This window comes from Papilio machaon, chromosome 6, assembly GCF_912999745.1.
Source record: "Papilio machaon chromosome 6, ilPapMach1.1, whole genome shotgun sequence".
NCBI classification, from domain to species: Eukaryota; Metazoa; Arthropoda; class Insecta; order Lepidoptera; family Papilionidae; genus Papilio; species Papilio machaon.
The window spans coordinates 8,523,413-8,544,033 of record NC_059991.1 but is presented as its reverse complement, the minus strand read 5'-3'; the positions used below and the strand labels follow the sequence as shown (position 1 = coordinate 8,544,033).

Sequence of the window (20,621 nt, the reverse complement as noted above, 5' to 3'; positions counted from 1 at the left end):
AGATGTACATAATAGTCTGGAAGAACACATAGGCTATTCATAATATTTATTTTTAATTCCGCGCGGACGGAGTCGCGGGCTATAGCTAGTTGACAATATTTATGTTACAAAATATAGTTGCTATGGGGATCAACTACGTAATATTTAAACAACAATCCTTCGTAACAACTAACAATGGGGTAATGGGGTAATACCTCTTAACACCCAATGACCTCTGCTTACAGATAAGTCGCGCACGACTCCGGCCTGGAATAAAAAAACTTAATAAGTAGCCTATGTGTTTTTGTTCAACATCTGTGCCAAATTTCACCAAGATCCGTTCAGTCGTTCCGGAGATACTTTAGCATTAAAAATATTAAGATGTACCATTAAATTTAAACATATTTTCTTCCCTTCATTTAATTTCCATTCCCAATTGGAAAGATTGTAACATCTGTTACTATTTTCATCGATGAAACGTTTGTAAATTTGTCTGATAAGTTAACACGTGGTCATTTATGTATATCTTTGATCGTCTCGACTAAGACAATCAATTGATCAAACAATTTTCTAAGTATCTTTTATCTACGAGTATATCCCTATCGAATATATTTAAATTTACTTCCCAGTTTCAGTCAGTTTCAGAGTTTCATATTAAAAATAATAAACATATCTCGGATTCCTTTATTAAAATTTGTTGGATTTAAAAGTACAATTAAGCTTAAAATAAATGTTATTCTTTTCCATGGATGTAATTGTTACGTATTGGGAGTAATGAAACGATTGCTTGCTTAGCGCAGACTGTTTATTCAAAATGCTGTCACATTGACGGCGGGCGTAGCCGCCAGTTCGGAAACATGCGCTGTGCAAACGCATACACAACAATAATATTTCACGAGCCTCCACTATCAGTTGTAAAGACGATAGACAGAACACAATCATATTATGATGCCACTGTTCTATAACTATTTTCTAACATTAAGCCTTTGTTACATACAAAGCCATCTTGATATTTTTGCAGAAGGCCTTTTATCAGCGCTAACACGCAATACTACTTAACAAATATTTACTAACAATAATGATATAAATAATCATTATACAAATACTCATAATACATTAATTGCTCAGCTTTAGACAATTGTCGCTAAAATCATTAGTTGAACAACAAATTCGAAATGTGAACAGCATTTACATCGTACTTCGCATGGAGGCATACTACATATAGAAATCAAAAATATAAAAATGAATTCTGATAAAGAAAATAAAGTGATTTTGTTAGAAAGTAAGCAAAGTACCGATGAAGCTAAAGATGAACATGAAGAAACATCGCCTTTGAAATCAGATCTAGATAACGCAGAAAGTAATGTGAAAAATGTGAAAAGTAAAAATCTTTCCATTTCAGAAAGATTAAAATTAATTAAAGAAAATATGACAGTGGAACCTATCATGGCAGGTTACATAATGCCAAGTGTTTTAGCATCTTTAGCAACACAAAACTTAAATCTAGAAAAAGCATGTCGTGTGAATCTCAATTTCAGTACTGAGGTTTGTGATGCACTTAAATTAAGACAAACGGAGAACTATACGGAATATGAAGATCATGTACAAACTTTTATTGCTGGTATTCAAGCATGGAAGAATGTGGTTCAAACAGCAATACCTGTTCTGATAATATTATTTGTTGGAGCTTGGAGCGACAAGACGGGAAGACGGAAAATCTGCATTCTGATGCCAATTGTAGGAGAATTAATAACATGCATTGGATTCATGATCAATACTTATTTCTTTTATGAATTGCCTGTGGAAGTGACTGCTTTGACGGAATCTATATTTCCTGCGATAACCGGTGGATGGTTTACTAATTTTATAGGTGTTTTTAGTTACATCGGTGATATAACTACTACAGAAGATAGAACATATAGAGTTGGTATTGTTAATTTGTGCATGTCTTTAGGTTACCCTATCGGAAGTTCTTTAAGCGGACTTTTGCTGACTTGGATTGGCTACTATGGTGTATTTTCACTATCAGCATTATTATATTTATGCAGTTTAATTTATGGATATTTTTACTTGGAAGATACTAAAAGAAAAACATGTGAATCGGTAAGATGCACTGTGATATATAATTTCATTGTAATCAAGTTACATAAGTCCTAGGTTATTTTATTTCATTAATTTTTACACAATTATTTGCTTTATAAATAATACTGCTATCAATTCTACGGGCGATAACAGCGTTGGTTATATTTATTTTTATTACTGTTACGCAAGCAAAGTAATCTTAGAAATTTCCATTTCTACGAATCAACGCTTTCAAGTAGTCTGATTTGTTGAGAACAAAGCATTCAATAAAAGTCAATAGTACTAGTACACTTTGGCACTAGTAATATATAAGTTAAGTTTTGAAAGTGCATCAAAGGAAATTTATGTATTCGTCTGAGGGAATCTCAGATGTTTGTAGGTCAAATAGGTTAACATTATTTTTTTTCTTAATAACGATATTGGGAGAATCTAAAATCGTTTTTCATAAAGAAATAAACGTCGAAGAAGCAAGAGAGTCAGAGATCTTCCGGGTTCGTCCCTTCATATTATAGAGATGAGAAATCTCTATCAATACAAAGGACACCCAGGGGATATTGAAAACAATAATATGTTCTATATATTTCAAACTATTCCAGAAAAGTAAAGGATGTTTTGGTTACATACTGGAATTTTTCGATACAAAACTAGTAGTAGACACTTTTAAAGTCGCATTCCGCAAAGGATGTGGTAACAGACGATTAAGGGTGTGTCTTCTTCTAATCGTCGTGTGTGTGGTTTTTGGACCATCACAAGGTAATTTTGTCACTTTATTATGTCAAAGAGCACTAAAATTAGGCTTCTGTCATGGACACTCAACAGAGGACATGCGGAATTACTTCCACTTCACGTCTTTCTTCTATTTGGTATTACATGGGACAGGCTAATCGTGCAAGAGCTATTGCTACAACGGACTATCCAAAGTTGTGTTTACTTTATGTTGATAGATAAAAGGGATTGCATTTTAAAGAGATTTCCATTTCTTTTAATTGCAGGTGAATTTAGTATTTTGTATCTGTTTACAAGATATAGATTTAACTGGGATGAAATACAGTACAGCATGTGGACAACGTACTGTATAGTTACGAATCTATTTGGTGAGTGCAATTTCATCAATATACTTTCTATAAAACAAGTAAGTCGTAGTAAGTGTCGGTGGCTCAGGGGATAAGCTCTTGACTTGTAATCTGTAGGTCCTGGGTTCGAATCCCGTCATGTAACAATGTGTTTCTCGACTATCGATTTACATAATTTATCCGACGTTCTTACTGTGAAGGAAAACATCGTGATGCAACCTCTAAATATCTGCGAAGAAATTCAATAATATGTGTGAAGTCAATCAACCGGTACTGGGCCAGCGTTGTTGACTATGGCCTAGTCACCCCTAACTTGGGTAGGCTCCGAGCCCCTCAGAGCTGATGAGGATATTTTCTAGTATCTTTATAATAGTCGTGATTCAATGGAATGTTTTTAATTGAAATATCTTTTCCAGGAACATTGTTTTCAATTAGTTTGTTTAGTAACTATTTGAAATTGGACGATACATTATTGGGAATAATTTCATGTACGAGTAAAATTGTGGCTTCATTTGCATATGCATTTGCAAGAAATGATTTAGAAATATATTTAGGTAAGTACTTATATTTACAACAAGGTTCTTAAAAAACAAAAGACAGTTTATTCATCACTTTGAAGTAACTGAAGAGGATAAATGCATCACATCCAAAAACAAGAGGGAATTTTTTTTCCTTATCTTACTGGTTTTATAAATGCAAATGTTTGGATGGATGGACGTTTGTTACAAGGTATCCCCAGAACAGTTCAATGGATCTCGCGGAAAGTTGGCATAGATGTAGAACATAAACTGAAAGAACACATAGGCTGCTAATCATATATTTTTTTTAATTCGGCATTGACGGAGTCGCGGGTGACAGCTATTAATTAATGCGAAAGTTTAGATGGATGGATGGATGTTTGTTGTAACGTATCTCCGGAATGTTAGCACAGATGTATAACATAGTCTGGGAGAATACATAGGCTTACTTATTGATAAGTATGTGGAGGAGTAACTAAAACAACGCTTGTTTAGTGCAGACTGCTTTATTGACGCCACTTCGACATAGAGGTCGGGCACAGCCGACCGCCCATACATAACACCCCTCCCCTTTTATAGATAATGAATGTCACCCCAATACAAAGATACATAAAAGATATATACATTAGTATGTTTTTTTAATTCCGCGCGGACGGAGTCGCTGGCAACATCTAATAAGGTTATATATGTAATATGTCTGGCAAAATGTAATATTTAGATATTCATTTGTTCGTGCTTTGAGCGTGAAATAGTATATCTTTTAAAACATATTGCGTGATTCTAATCTATTGATAACAAAGACTAACCTATATAATAATGAAGGAAAGTATGATGTGTGTGTGTTCGAAACAAAAGAAGTAACTCATAGCACAGAATTATTATTATTATAACTCTGACATGTATTATCAACATATATATAAAATAATACATGGTACGTTCCGTTTAAATTGGAAACATTATTGAATTTTTATAAAATAGTTATGATAATTTTACTAATATTATAAATGCGAATGTTTGGATGGATGGAACGGTTCAACAGATCTTAATGTAACACAGATGTAGAACATAGTCTTGAAGAACACATAGGCTACTTGTTACGTTTTCTTTTAATTCCGCACGTATAGAGTCGCGGGTGACAGCTAGTATATTAAATTACTGAGTACTTTTATCTAATATTTTTAACGAATATTGTAAATTCGAAAGTTAAGATGAATACATGGATGGATGGATGTTTGTTGGCTGATAACTTCAAAACGGCTAAACATATTTAGATAAAATTTGGCGTAGATATAGATTACAAAAGCTTGCTGTTATATATATGTTGTTATATATATAAACAAACGGTACTATGTATTAACTTAATATACCGGCAAACGTTTTAAAGCTTGCATGAACCTAATCTATTTGAATTTGATATTTCTATATTCATTCTTTATTTTTATATGATAACTCATTATCTATTTTATTTTTCTAAATTTATTATTTTACTAGTTGTCACTCGCGACTCCGTCTGCTCGGAATTTAAAAAAAACTTAATAAGTATCCTATGTGTTCTTCCAGACTATGTTCTACATATTTGACAAATTTCATCAAGATCCGTTGAGCTGTTCCCGAGATACCTTCAAACAAACATCCATCCATCTAAACATTCGCATTTATAATATTAGTTAGATATAATCGTTAATAATACTTTAAGTAAAAATTATAAATTAAATCAGTCACCATAAATCCACATAATTGATAATATCGATAAATGTAGTAAAATGATGTCATGGTTAAAAAATTATTAAAGTTTGATAAATTTATATTGTTGTTTGTTTTTTATTGTACGGAACATTAATAATTATACCAAAAATAGTTTTAATTTCAAATATAGTGTAAAGTTTCCACACACTCGTATATCTGGATTTTTGTTACAATTGTAACTACCAACTACAAATGAGTCATTTATTTGACCATTCTTTCTAGTGAGATGTAAGTAACTCTCAGCTCACCGCTCATCAGTGAACTGGCTTGCAGCTCAATTCAATTTGTACCTGTGTAGAGTTATGATTTGTTGTTGTTGAGTTGTGAACTGCGAGTCACTATGCAGCTCATGGCTTGTAGACTCACATATTTATAGTACATCACGATTAGCTGTGAGCTAAAAGTTTAGTTGTTGAGCCGTAGCTCAACGGTTTAAATTTATGTTAGCTGAACTTATGAACCTGTTCAGAACTTAAATAAACCTCTATAATAAATTATTATTATTATTATTAAACTATAGGAATTTAGACAATAACATATAAATTTCGTCTGTATATGAATCGTCATCAGTTATTTCTGTTTAATTGTATTCGTTTAAACTTTCATTAGATAACAGTAAGATAAAGTTATTGTTAATTACTCGTTATTATACAGTAGCGATATATATTTAATTATATATTTTAGTAAATTAATTAGAAACGGCTCACGTATGATCATCCGATAATGGCACCGACTAGTTTGGCGACGCGACCGCAAAGAAAACAAAAAAAAAAACACTCGCTAGAAGATGGACCGTAGACGGTTCCGAGATCAGTCGGTGCCGTCACCGGACGATCATACGTGAGTTAAGATATTCCTAATTAATTTATTCAACTTTACTCATTAATATTTTTTGTTTCTTTTTTAACGTAGCCCCACTTCTGGAAATACTAAATGGGACATCATTTATAGCGATGAGATCCATAGCTTCGAAACTTGTCAGTGGACAGGAATTTGGTAAGCATTTTTTTACACATTTAGTAAGAAAAAAAAAAACTGAGACAGTATAATTTTTGTAGTAGAGCTGTCTCCCTATGTGTTGCTATTAATTATCAAATAATTAAAAAGTAATCATTTCCGCCTGTTTTACATTATGTGAATGTAATAACTTTAAATCACTCTTTTCATTTATCTTCATGAAAGAAGAAATTATCATCAGAAGTACGTCTACAAAAAATGACATTTAAATTCGATTCTATTTTTCCAGGTAAAGTAAACTCGTTATTTGGACTGGCTGAAGCAATGACTCCTATTGTGTACGGACCTTTATATTCTAGGACGTACATGGCAACTTTAAATATTTTGCCCGGGGCGGTCTTCCTTTTGGGAGCTTTATTAACTTTACCAGCGATAGGTATATTTGGGTAAGATGACTATCGATCTATTTTATTGATACTTAGCAAACATTTTCTTTTTTTATCAAATATACTACCAGCAGTGCGAATTAAAATGTGTGGATATTCTTTAATTGTATATTCTATTATAGTCTATTTTTTTAAATTTAATTTAATTAATGTTTAAACATTTGAATTGTAATATCTTAAATTCTCTTTAAAAAAACAGAGAGAGCAATAATTGTCCATACAAGTCACATGAACGTGTTAACTCACTGTAATATTGTATGTATATTCCAGATGGCTTTATTTCGAACATCAAAAGGACAAACGAAAGGCGGCACAAAATTTATCAGACGCTGAAAAAAATTAAACTGTACATGTAAAGAAAATTAATTCATTGATTGATGTTATTTTATTTTATGCAGATTTAAATAAAAAATGTATAAAAAAAATACAGTAAAAATCACAGACAGACCTTATTGTGCTCTAAGTGGAGTCGGCACAAAACGTTTTTGTCATCCAAATCGTGACCTCCTTGACTATGTGACCTCGGAACTTTCCATTTAAAATATGTACTTTTAAGGATTTGTTTTCGTATTTAATGTCCACAAACACCATACTACCAGGCTTGATAAAAAAATATGATACGGTGGCAAGTGGCAACTTAATTTCGTCGAATGAAGCGACCACTGCTTGCAATTGCAGGTGCGTTACCTTTAGTCAATGAAGGAGGAGACGCACTGTAAAGGAATATTTCTCGACTTTTCCGTCAAATCCACTTCACATAAGGAAAGTATGGAGGACTAAAATTCACTTGGCGTCTAGCACTGTTTTAAATTATAAACAGCTGGGAGTTTATAAACAAAATAACTTCAACTAAAGCTTTCATCGCATAGTAGACCCTCGGTTAAATATACTGAACGCGAAAACAAACTACGCAATTAGTTGGCAGCAAATGTTACTACAAATGTATAAAATCAGATTTAATTATTACAGAAACAGGTTATATTTTTCGCGGTTAAAAAAACATTGCAAATGTAATTTAGCTGTATGTTCAATAGCTTTGATTTGCATTATTATTTTTTTAATTCTAGTTGCGGTGATATGCGATGGTTTTTTTTTTAAATAAATCTAACTAGCTTTTACCCTCGACTCCGTCCGCGCGGAATAAAAAAAATAGAAAACGGAGTAAAAATTATCCTATGTCCGTTTCCTGGTTCTAAGCTACCTGCCCACCAATTTTCAGTCAAATCGATTCAGCCGTTCTTGAGTTATAAATAGTGTAACTAACACGACTTTCTTTTATATATATAGATTAAATTATTTTATAACTTAAAACACTCGTAATATCACCTCGACCACAGAGTTATAAATATAGCTTTCTAGAGTAATGATTCCTTTGCCGCTTTAAGGAACAGAGCGACACAGATTCGGTTAAAAAGATCGTTCTTTGTCGTCCACAAGAGTGTTACTAACAGTTTCAAGTAGTCGGTATTGGCCGATCAGCAATTGATGGATGCTGTACACGGGTCGCGGTTTGCAGTTTTCTACAAAATGCACACTACCGCGCCGGTATGCAACCACGCCGACCGCTTCCGTGTATGCGGCCCTTAGTATCTTAAGGAAAGTAAATATAAAAGAAGAACATACGTTTTTGTTGATCGAATTTCATAATGAAACATCAAATGAAAAATAAGCCAGGATATCTACTTCATCATGGTTTTTTTCTGTTTTAAAACAAACAAAACGTGATCTTAAAAAAGTAGATGATACATGATGTTATAAAATATTCCCTCATCGTTCAACATTCATTAATTAAAATTCTCTTAACAGGTTTAATATTAAAAGTTGATAAAGATACACGCTGGCTCTCAACGAAAGGATTTTACTGCGAGATAATAGGCAAGTTTCGTTTACTCATTAATCGTAATGAAATTGCCGCGATAAGGATGAAGCTCGCAAAGTAATAAGGAAAGAGGGTAACTAATAATATTATTATTATACACGCCCTTATTTTGTTGAGTACGCCATGACAGCGATTGTTACTGTCATAATTAACACATCTATGGGCTTTGCTAAAAGTGTCATAATCATATTGAAAAAAAACTTGAGATGTGTCAAGGGACACCCGGATGGAACGAAGTTCCTTTCGATTAATTAGTGAAGGAATTGTAATATTTTTTTTTTAAGTTATAATAATATTTTTTTTTATTATTAACTAGCTTTTTCCCGCGACTCCGTCCGCGCGGAATAAAAAAAAAAGAAAAGAAAACGGGGTAAAAATTATCCTATGTCCTATTCCTGGTTCTAAGCTACATGCCCACCAATTTTCAGTTAAATCGATTTAACCGTTCTTGAGTTATAAATGGTGTAACTAACACAACTTTCTTTTATATATATAGATAATCGTCGCGACACCACACTGTTCAATGCGAAATAGAAATGAAAATATCTAGCTTGCTTTCTATAAGAGAGAGAGAGAGAGAGAGAGACAGAGAAACATGAGACGCCCATACTATAGCAAAAAGTGTCGTAACAACTTTTCGTAAGAATTTTTTCCGTCTAGCCCCCTTTCACAACGCGCGATAAGGAACTTCGTTCCAAAATATAAACTCTTTTCTTGTTAAATCAGTCTGAATTATTTTATAGGGTACGTATGTCACTTCAATTGTGACCTGTAAAATAAACGTCTAGGAGGATTTTAAAAGATCGATGTGTGTTCGTTTTGTATTCCATATATCAGTGTCAGAATATTATATTCAAAGCTTTTTGAGTTTTGGAACGAAGTTCCTTATCGCGCGTTGTGAAAGGGGGCTAGACGGAAAAAAATCTTACGAAAAGTTGTCACGACACTTTTTGCTATAGTAAGTATGTTAACGACGAATGAACGCTACTTCACCATGGCAACGACGTGACAATATATAACGAAAATGCATAGAAATAAAATGTACTTCTTGTGAAGACTTAAGTTTTTTAATCATAGAATAAACATTGGTTCCTTCACTAATTTATCGAAAGGAACTTCGTTCCATCCGGGTGTCCCTTGACACCTCTCAAGTTTTTATATTTAGTAGTAACTAATGGGATAAATTAACAAACGAGTGTTTTGTCATTCACAACACCAAATAAAACGGTAGCGTCGCCACAGAATACTTAGATTAAACAGTAGCATTAAATACTTCAGTATTGATTACTTCAAAGATTGAAGGCGATACAATTTCTGAAAGCTCTACTTAAGTTATGTCAGGCGATAATATTTCATAAAGCTTTTAATTTTTATAACATCCTAACAGAATTTGTGTGAAGCTTAAATTGTAAGTCACAATTTTACATTAAGTAACTTAAAGTTATTTTCCTCGGCGCGGGTCCTTTGCGGCGATAAAATGCGATCTACCAGAGGCTTGGGGACTTACCTTACCTTAAGAATTCAATATATCTATTTGTGTAAAGGAAAATTAAATGAAATTACATTTCACGTAAAAGTTCTTTATTTATTTATTAAAAAATAAGCGAAAAGTTCACTGATTAACTATCTTTTATCACGAAACACTTGCTTAACTAATTGTAAGTTTTTGAGACCAAAATGTGAGTGTGAATGAGTGTCAAAGAAAATGAGAGGGATGCCTTTATGTTTTAAACTGAGATTTGGGTCTCAGAAACCAACGGTAGAATAATTTTATTTGCTTCAAATTTAACCAATTTAAACAGCACAATAGCAATCGAAACAATCATCGGATCGATCTCAAGGATCAATTATTGGACTCCGCAGTTAATTGAAGTTTTAACCTCAGAGTTCTCAGTTTAAAAAATAATAAAAATACACGTGACAAATTACTTTAATGATAAAGTTATTTAATCTACAATGTATTAAATCTCTCCAATATCAAGAAAGTAAAGCTTAACCTATTTCCGAATCGTTAAAAAATCCTAGCAATAAACATTCGTTTCCTCGATCTCGAATGCTAAGGAAGAAATATTGGAAACGTTCAACGTTTTTCAGAAGAGGGCAAATCCACTTAAAGCAATCCAATTAGTCTAGAGTTTAAAAAAATAAAATATGAACGTACCTCAGAAAAACAAGGCAACCGGACAATCCGATTGGATGGCAATTAAGCCAAAAGCATGATTTCTACATCGATTTAATCTCAAAAATGTATTGTCATTTATTTTACAATTTTTCTGACCTTTTACTGAAAATTTTTTGGCAAAAAAATTGGAAAAAAAATAAAAAATCGTAGGCTTCATTTCATAAATACATGTAAGTGAATTTTGTGAATTGCAGAGATAAAAAAAATGTAAAAGTAAGATTTTTTATATTTAGTATAGCAATAGCGTAAATGACTGAAAGGAATTTGTTTTTTTACATGAAATAATCAGTAATCATTCTATTAATTTTGAGTAAATAGAAATCAAAAAGGAAAAACAGTTGCGACAAAAAGTCTTAAATCATTCCTTTGCTTAATTCGCACTTGCTAATTACTGTTTCGTGTGTCAGAGTAAAGTTCAACATTTTGGAAGTTGCCTGTATTCATTACGTATGCAAAACGGGCTGAATTTATAATTTTACGCAACGCAGACCGTAATTAAGGACGGAGGTAAATCACACAGAGCAAAACATTGCTTTTCACTTCCACTCCTCCTCATTTGTCTTTCAGCTTCGGAAACTTGTGACATGAGATTGTTGATACGTTTCCGAGCTCATTTTCAGATACGTTATACAATTTAAGATGAAACACTACTCCTACAAAGATTGTGATGAAACTTTGGTACGGTGTTCTGAAGACTACGAAGTATGTATTTCAAATTAAAAAAATGTATATTTTTTGTTTTTAACGACACTATTTGCAGCACGTTCATCTAGTAAAATAGGTAATTATGTAACACTGCGTCATAGTAATTTTAGGGTACGATGTCTAAATCATTGAAAACCTATATACCAGTCTTATAGTTATTTAAAAAAAAATAAAAAAAACGGGACCCATCTGCAAGCACTTCCTTCCGATTAAAATATTTTTTATCAAAATCGGAGCACCAGGAGCGGAGCATCGCGGTAACATACATTAAAAAAAAACAGCCGACTTGATAACCTCCTTCTTTTTGAAGTTGGCTAAAAGAGTACTTTAAAAATTAAAATTAGAAGTAATAAGTTGTCCAATTAATTTACATAAGACGTCAGAATTTAGTACTAGCAAAGAATATCGAACTGTGCTGCCGCCAAGTATAGACACAGTAAAACCACAAAATTTTATGTCTATATTAAATTACAAGTATAATTTTCGTAATTAAAATATCTCTCATGAATACTGGAGGTCGTTTGATATTAAACTTTGCTCCTTTCACTAGAGGTCATTAATTATTTTCAGAACAGTGTTTAAAATACGAAAACCTCATTAAGACACGCGCGGGCGTCGCTCAAAAGGGTTTTTAGAATCGAACAAAAGACAATTTTTGCTTAGTCATTAATCGTAATTAAATGAGTTCATCAGTGATGAAAACTGCAAGGAATGTGGATTAGAAAATATAATTAATGTTTTGAATTTACTATGGGACTAGCTGTTACCCGCGACTCCGTTCGCGCGTAACAGTTCTCACTCCGTTCTACATGTTTGCCAAATTTCATCAAGATCCGTTTAGCCTTTCCGAAGATATCTTCAAACAAATATACATATATAATCCATTCATCTAAACTTTCGCATTTATAATATTAATAAAATTATTAGGTTGTAGGAAAGAGATAGACAGTAAAACCTATGTTTAAATAACCCGTTTGTCTAAACGCAAAAGATTCGAATTCAGTGTCTTACATAAAAGTAAAGACTCGCATCAAAATAAGATAAAATTACGCGTAAATAGATTTTCGTTACAGTTTATGGTAACCGGAATAGAGAGTTAAGACTTCAAGTGCTAGTAAAATAACTTGTGGATAATTTTAACTCTTATTTATAGTCCCAGTAGCCCCGTAACAATCTTGGCTAGTGTAACCTTTTATTTCGTTGAAATAAGGTTTATTTTACTCAACCCTTGAATTCGTGCGATTTTCCCACGACAATACTATTCGTTGCGATACTTAGTATTAGATTTTTCTAGAATATTCCATTTATTTGTGTTATTATATGTTACTACCTTCCTGAGATTACCTCAAAAAGTTACTTATCTCACACGTATTTATAAAAATAATTGAAAATGTCGTAATCCAAAACTTCATGAAAAAATCTTCGACCAACTATTAATTCAAGCATGGAATATCCGCAATTTATATTTTATAATATAGTCCCTTGCGTCATTTAGATTAAATTTAAACCCGGTGTCTGCAAGAAACCTAAGCTTTAGAATAAAAACCGCACAGTAATCCTTTGGTTAGTTGCTAAGCTTTGACCAAATGAGCGGACATAGTAGGGTGACAATAATTTTTTTTTAAGGATTTGCTGCAATTTTTATCACAGGCGCATATAAGGAAAATCAAAATTTGTCTTATATCGTAGAAAAAAACTAGTAAAATTTATAAATACTTTATTTATTTGTTCCTTGTTGCTTTCCAATTGAATTTTTCATTCAATTTAACTTGCAATTCAATTTCCACGAGCGATACAGGAAAGAGAATTTTATTATCTGTGTTGATTGTTGTTAATTGATCAATTTGTTTTAAAAGTCTTATGATTTATATCATTATTTCCACTTAAAATAAACAGTGTAAAAATGTGTTACTAAAATTAACTGTTTACTATTTAGAAAATTTTATTTTATCTTACACAACGAGTTAAAGAGCCAGTGAAATAACTTGCGGATAATTTTAAATCTTATTTATACTCTCAGTCGCGTACTAAATTCCATCGTATGTAAATTGAATTTATGCGCTTTACTACATGTAAATAAGTACCATTTTCGAGTGCAGCTTTTAACAGAACTATAAAAGAAGGAAACATTTAATTTAGAGTGTACGGACTTTGAAAAACTGTTATGAAATTATTTAAAAAGTGCCCAAATTTAATCTAGTGAAAATACTAGCGAAAGTTCTAGATAAAACACTTATAAAATTTCAAAGGTGACGGTTTATGAAAACTTCATAGTAGGGAAAATAACCAAATTTACTCATCGTTGGTTTTTGAGACCAAAATCACTGTATAAAGCACATCGACATCGCTCCTATTATCTTGGACAATAATTGATATTTCTGAAGAAAAAAGTGGTTATTGTGAGAAAACTATAAAATATAGATATATGCTATCGCCAACTTTTATTTAGGACATTTAAAGAGCTACAATTCGCCCATACATCATTTTTATGTAGGTCTTATAGTTTAGCCTACGTAAGCGCTGAAAGCAAAATTGTCCCTAATTTTTGCAACAAATTTTGAAGCTAAATTCAAAATCTACTAGTCTTCTAATTATTTAAAAAAAAAAATGGGTTCCATCTGCAAGCACTTCCATTCGATTAAAATATTTTTTATCAAAATCGGACCACCAGGGGCGGAGTTTCGCGGTAACACAAATAAGAAAAAAAATACAGTCGAATTGATAATCTTCTTCTTTTTGAAGTCGGCTAAAAACAAAAATAATATATGTTTTATACAGAGAATTTGATCTCAGAAACCAACGATAAATCAACTAAGAATATTTATTTGATCAGAAAGTTACTTTTGTATAACCAGTGTCAATCAATTAACAAAGTTATGTATAAAATTATAAAAGCTCATTAAGATAAGCGACAACGTTACATAAAAGGTTTTTGAATCAAACAAAAGATAATTTTCGCTTATTCATTAAACGTTGGTAATTAAAAAAGGGGCGCTACTGATGTGGCTCAAGAATTAAATTAACGGGTAAGCGGCAAGTATTTAGTAACAGCGTGATGTCACTCGTTTTCTAATTTATAGGATTTTCTTAATGAAATATGGATTTCGGCTTTCATTTACCTTCCGGGTGTTGTTAGGCAATTTTGTACAAGTCTTCAGTTTATAATTACGTGCGTCTTTTGTTAATTTTTTTTAATTAAAATTACATGTAATACGTACAATTGAAGAATGCGTAAGAAGGGGGTAAATTAAGATATGACGGCTGATAGAGATGTATGGAGGAGTAGTACATACTGTGCCGACACTCCATAGGGATAAGGGCAGGTTGATGACATGTGCGACGTACAATTGTAGTGAACATCTTGATCAATCCATGAGGAAAGTTTTTCAATAATATATTTATATTATATGTTAAAAAATCTGTTCTATCATATTCATGTTTGTATCTATGTATAGTTAAATTATTAAATTAAATCAATATTTATTCATCGGAAATTTAAAAAAAATATTTTGTATTAATTATTTATTGAGTTTTTTTTTTAAAAAAACTTTTTCTGGTAATTAAGTTATGAAAATTATAGTTAAAATATATGTTTATGCAAGTGTTTATTTGACAAAAGTATAAAAACAATACATCTGAAATCCTAATATCTAGGGTATGTGTATAATATTTCACATGGTATATTTCTTTCGCTATTTAAAAAAATAATTATTGTATTTTTCAAAAAATACATTTTTTTTCTTTAAACGTTATTACTTTCGTGGCCATTCGATTGTTCTGTTGTTTTAACATCATGGAGCAAACCTAAAAGTAAAGAAATAAAAATTAAAAATGTTTAAAAATGTTTAAAAATTGTGCATTCTCTTGCCATGTCTTACTTACTCTTTACTCCCTCTTTCTTACACAAAGTGACAACTGAATCGTTATTTAGAAATAATTTTAATTGTTACTTACATTCAATTTGAGAATTCTTCACGAGCATTGCATCATTTTCATTTTTTTCATCAGATTCTTCTGGTTTTGTTAAAATCTGCATTTGTTTTTCTTTCACACTCTTCCGATGTTCGTGATAAAACCAACTAGAATATAAACATATCTCTATTCACTAAAAACTCATTTAAACAAAACATTAACGAACAACGAAATTAATTAATTTAATTTAAATATCAAATTTATCCAAAATAATGTTTTTCAAAATATCGCCATTCGGTACCGGTTTGACTAAGGTCAAAATTACATTTTGACATTTGGAGACCGCATAAATTTTTAGCACAGTAAAGAAATTTGATATTAAAATCTAGTTTTGTACATCGCTATACTGAGCATTAATAGAAAAAAAACTAAGAAAAAACACGTCTAATTCTTATTGCATATTAATCTATGACTAGAACATGTTGTTCTTAAGATTACCATAAATAATAATGTAAATGATTTTAGTTAAAACTAATGAAAAAAACGATGCTAAGTTACCATCTGACGCTTCGTAATGGTGAAAATCAAGCTGAAGTTTTGCTCGATTTATGAAAACCAGTCTTTTTTATATCATAAGGTGGCAAACGAGCAAGAGACCGGAAGGATAATCGACGGAAGAGAGGACGCACAGAAACGATATTTCCCCTTCCTAAACGTCCCTTCCTCTATCAAATTCACTTCCCCTTTCCATCCTTTACTCATACAAAAAGGATGGGAAGGGAAAGGGGACAATAATTAGGCCTCCGGCACACACACTTATCAGACGACATGAGGATTAACTCCTGTCTTCTGCGTGGTCGTGATATTTCACCGGTCGATCCGGACCATTCGTGCAGCAGATATTGTAGTTGCTGGCGTCTACCACTGTCAAAACTATCTAAACTAGTTTTAAAATTAACTAAATAGCAATAAAATCTCACCTAAAAATTACCAATACGGGTATCGTAGACGCAATACTAAGTAGGAACACAGTTCCTGGTAATATATGAAGCGATGCCACATACACCTTGGTATATATGGGTGCATAGATCAAGGGCATGATAGTTTCAACCATTCCGAATAACGAATTCAATTTACCTGAAACAAAAACAAGTTTAATTCTATATTTAGTCATTGAGTCAAGCTTTACAACTGACAGTAATTAATTAAGCTATTTTAGTGAACAAAAAATAACCGAATAAAATAAGGACGTATAAATATAGCCAAATATTTGAAGGTCAACAACTACATGGACTGTAAACCTGTATAAGAATTCAAATCTTGCACCAATATACTTTATATTTGAATTAACCGAAGTGACTACGAGTATAAGCGGAGAACTGCATACTGTGGACATTGGAGAAGGCCTATGTCCAGCTGTGGGCAGACAAAGGCTGAGGATGTTGATGATGATGACTCTAATATTTTTAAGGTTATGCATACAATGAATAAATCTGTCACAAACAAAATATGGGATTAACTGTTGTCACATAATCATGACAATAGAATTCCATACATGAGATCACCAGCAAATTTAAAGGATTGCTTCGGTTCTTTCGAGAGCTGGGCTATCTGGAATGAATACATTTGCAAAATGCACTAGTTATTGAATTACAGAAAACTAAACTAATGTAATAATGATAAAAATACATTACCTAATTCTTGATAGGAGACAAGTTTAGATGATAGTGATCTTAAAGCTATAGCCGCTGTACCATTTAATATTTCGACTAATGGACCTGCGAAACAAAAGAAAAAAGTTTTTTTTGTTAGTTACGAACGACGCCTTCTAGTCTTGATATATACAAAAAGAGGTATAGTAGTCAAAATTTGACTACAATAAGAGATTTCTAGTAAGTAGATCTTTTAAATTATTACAAAGATGGAAAGTGTAAACAAATAATTCATTATCACTTACACAAGTAAGCTTGATAGTCTTTGACAGCGAATGTTAAAACCAGAGCGCCGGCGATCTTACTTGACGCTGAAATTATTCCCAATACAGAATCGTGGGCTTTCATTTTCTTACTGAAAATACTTATCGAGAATACCGTACCTGTAATCAGAGATATATAATTATATTTTTAATATATTTTTATTAAATGTATTAAATATTTAAATAAAATATTACACAAATCATATGTGGAAAGTTCGTATCACCAGCTTTTATGATATTGAATTAAAAACAATTAAATTCTTTTTTTTTAAATATCTTCCCATTTGAATTCCACTGAAGAAACACAATTTTATATTTATAACTTCAAACTTTCGTAGATTTTTCTAATATACTGTTCGTAATAAACGGGATTCTTATCACGATTAGGTTGTTTGAGCTCCCGATATTTCGGCATAGTTGCAAGCGCCATGATCACGGATTGACGTCGTGGTAAGAATCCCGTTTCTTACGAACAGTATATTAACACTATTTTTTTTTATTATGACTTCTGATAAAGCAACTTACCAATCAAGTGCATGATAAGACTATAAGTCGAATATATACTGTACTTCACTTCGTCCCAATTGAAGCGATAGCGTACAAAAATATACATCACGCTTAATTCACCTTAAACAAATGAATAATAATTGTTACAAATAATAATTAAATACCAAAATAAATACTAATGTGGTTTAGTATTTATGCTATCTTGGTTTGAAAGATTTGCATTTTATATACATTAAACAAAAGAGTTCCTATGATACGGATATCGATTTTGAAATCCAAATAAAATGCTTTGATTTTTTCTTATATAAAAATGTGGCAAACGAGCAAACGGACACCTGAATTCGCTGAAATAACGAGGCGACCGTTGCCCATGGACATCCGCAAATGCAGATGCGTTGCCTTCCTTTAATCAACGGAGAAGGGGAAGCACAGTAAGAGGATATTTCCCTTCCCTATGCGTCCCCTCCTCCGCCAAATCCACTTCCCCTTGCCATCCTTTTCTATTAAGAAAAGATTGTGAAGGGGAAGAGGACTAAAATTAGGCCGCCGGCACACACACATCAGACGAAACGCGGAATTGCTTTACTTTTCGCCTGTCTTCTGTGTGGTCGTAGTATTTCCGGGCGAGCCGGCCAATTCTTGCAACTGATGTTTTACTGGCGTCTACCACTGTTAATTTTTTTTTTTGAATATTATTTTGAATTTAATTTTGTAAATGTTTTGAAATGTTTGAATAGTACTAAGGAAAACTAGTTGTATTCGCCTGAAATCGTAGCGTGTCTCTAGTTACCGCAAATGCCGATAGAATGATACAAAAGATTTTTTTCTTTTGTCTATGTTCATAAAGATTGTTCTAACAAAGAATGTTATATCAACATATTCTCCTTACTTTACATTTACTTAATATAAACTTAGAATTCTTTATGTTGTTAAAACAAATTATTCCATGAATTCTATTTAAAATATGTATTAAATATACAGAAACATTCACTTCGTGTGCTTTGTACGGTTTTTTAAATTCATTCGAAAAGCGAAAGCTTGCATATAGAATTGTGGTCGTTATGATTCAACCTTGAGACAGAGATCCTAGACAATAAGATAATATTAAATAGTATTAATATAATATGTATTACCACACGTATTTTAATACTAGTTTTTTAGCCAGGAAGAGGAAATGCTTAGCTGTGGACTGATTATTTTTTAGTTTAAGGATATAAAATTGAGATAATAGACATTGAGTTACTCGTAATTAAAAAAAAAAGTTATCAAAGCCAAATACTTACGCTATGAGCTATATATTAAAGCAAAAGTGAAATAATTTAAAGTCTTTAATTTAATTTAATCGACATTTAAGAGAAAATCTTAATTATAATATCAAAATATTTAGAATATTAATCTAACTTACCCATCAGTGGACCAAAATGTAAACAAACGCAGGTGAGAATAAGACACAGTTGAAGTCTTCGATTATTTCTTCCCTTCTTAAAAACAATACCCATAGTTTCTTTCAGGCTATTGAAATCAAAAAACTCTAATAGGAATCCAAGAAATCCTCTGCGCTTTTTCTAAAAAAAAAAAAATATGCCATAATAAACATATGTTACATGTTGCAATATGAGGTACAAGTAATATATGTATGTATTTGTTATAATCTCACCTTGTCCTTATCTTCTAGCCAAGTGTGATCTTCTATATTAAAGTAGAGATAACAAAAATTAAACAAATGAATTCCACCCGCAATACTAAATACACCATAGAATCCGAGATACTTTAATAGTACACCACTGAATCCCATACCGATGGGAAAACCTATCGTTAAACACAGACTAAGAATTCCTAAGCGGAATGTCCTCGTCTCTTTAGAAGTTATGTCGCATAAATAACTAAATGTACCTAGGAACATAGTGTACCAACCGCCCGTGAGAGATGGAAAAAGAATGTCCAAGATCACAGTCCATTCCACAGATATTTCATAGAAAAAATAAGTGTTTATTAAATTGATCATGCAAGTCATGAATTCTGCAAAGATTGGCATTAACATGCAGATTTTCCTTCTTCCCGTTTTATCACTCCACGCGCCTACGAATAGCATGAGCACAGTTGGTACAATCGTGTAAATAACGCTCCTCCAAGCTTGAACGGATGCTATTAGCTTTTGTACTCCTAACTCTTCGATCGTGTGATTTGCTGTTTTCCGAAGTCGTAAGTCCAGGCACACTTCATCTCCATATTCCAGGTTCACGCGACATGCTTTATCAATGTAAAGGTTTTGTGCTGCCAGCAATGAAAGTACACTTGGCACCATAAATAACGTTAATATTGGTTCCACTGTAATATTAGATCTTAGATATTGCATTTTCTGTTTCTGTGTCATTACATTTATATTTATTTCATCTGTTGATTTAACAAGCGTCTCCTCTACTGCACCTTCATTATTATTTGGTTTTACTTTATCCATTTTTTTTTTAATTTGTCACTAACTTCTTGATATAAAATTTTGTAAATTTCAGTGAATATTTCTTCGAATGTAGTTTGTGTATTTTAAAAATCACATTTCCACTGTATTGTAAAACGATATTTGTTCGATTCAAACGTAAAGTGTGTCGGACAGCTGTCGACGACAAATCAAAACTAGCGGTCTATTGTTTGATTTTATGCGA

The 20,621-nt window shown here is 32.0% G+C and overlaps 2 protein-coding genes across 2 annotated transcripts; one reads left to right on the top strand and one right to left on the bottom strand.

Annotated features, from left to right (window-relative positions):
* Nucleotides 1-1,110: 1,110 nt before the first annotated feature.
* On the top strand, nt 1,111-7,155 carry LOC106709822 (proton-coupled folate transporter). The gene is made up of 7 exons (XM_045678348.1): nt 1,111-2,082; nt 2,658-2,814; nt 3,054-3,155; nt 3,551-3,688; nt 6,311-6,394; nt 6,645-6,801; nt 7,072-7,155. The coding sequence occupies exons 1-7, from the start codon at nt 1,222-1,224 to the stop codon at nt 7,142-7,144; spliced, it is 1,572 nt and encodes a 523-aa protein (XP_045534304.1). The 5' UTR covers nt 1,111-1,221; the 3' UTR covers nt 7,145-7,155.
* An 8,147-nt stretch (nt 7,156-15,302) lies between these two features.
* Nucleotides 15,303-20,424, bottom strand: LOC106709824 (proton-coupled folate transporter). The gene is made up of 8 exons (XM_014501707.2): nt 19,619-20,424; nt 19,367-19,526; nt 17,980-18,081; nt 17,437-17,574; nt 17,174-17,257; nt 16,460-16,616; nt 15,522-15,646; nt 15,303-15,371 (listed from the first exon to the last, which is right to left on the bottom strand). Exons 1-8 carry the CDS (start codon nt 20,417-20,419, stop codon nt 15,310-15,312), a joined length of 1,629 nt encoding a protein of 542 aa, XP_014357193.2. The 5' UTR covers nt 20,420-20,424; the 3' UTR covers nt 15,303-15,309.
* Between the last annotated feature and the right edge of the window lie 197 nt (nt 20,425-20,621).

Excerpts from the sequence above, each read along its gene's own strand:
- LOC106709822 (XM_045678348.1), top strand. The coding sequence starts at position 1,222 with ATGAATTCTGATAAAGAAAATAAAGTGATTTTGTTAGAAAGTAAGCAA. Across the intron at positions 6,395-6,644 it reads TGTCAGTGGACAGGAATTTG|GTAAAGTAAACTCGTTATTT; the intron begins GTAAGCATTTTT and ends CTATTTTTCCAG. Across the intron at positions 6,802-7,071 it reads CCAGCGATAGGTATATTTGG|ATGGCTTTATTTCGAACATC; the intron begins GTAAGATGACTA and ends TGTATATTCCAG.
- LOC106709824 (XM_014501707.2), bottom strand. The coding sequence starts at position 20,419 with ATGGATAAAGTAAAACCAAATAATAATGAAGGTGCAGTAGAGGAGACG. Across the intron at positions 18,082-19,366 it reads ACATTTTGGTCCACTGATGG|GTGAATTAAGCGTGATGTAT; the intron begins GTAAGTTAGATT and ends CATTTGTTTAAG. Across the intron at positions 16,617-17,173 it reads TGTCTCCTATCAAGAATTAG|GTAAATTGAATTCGTTATTC; the intron begins GTAATGTATTTT and ends TTTTTGTTTCAG.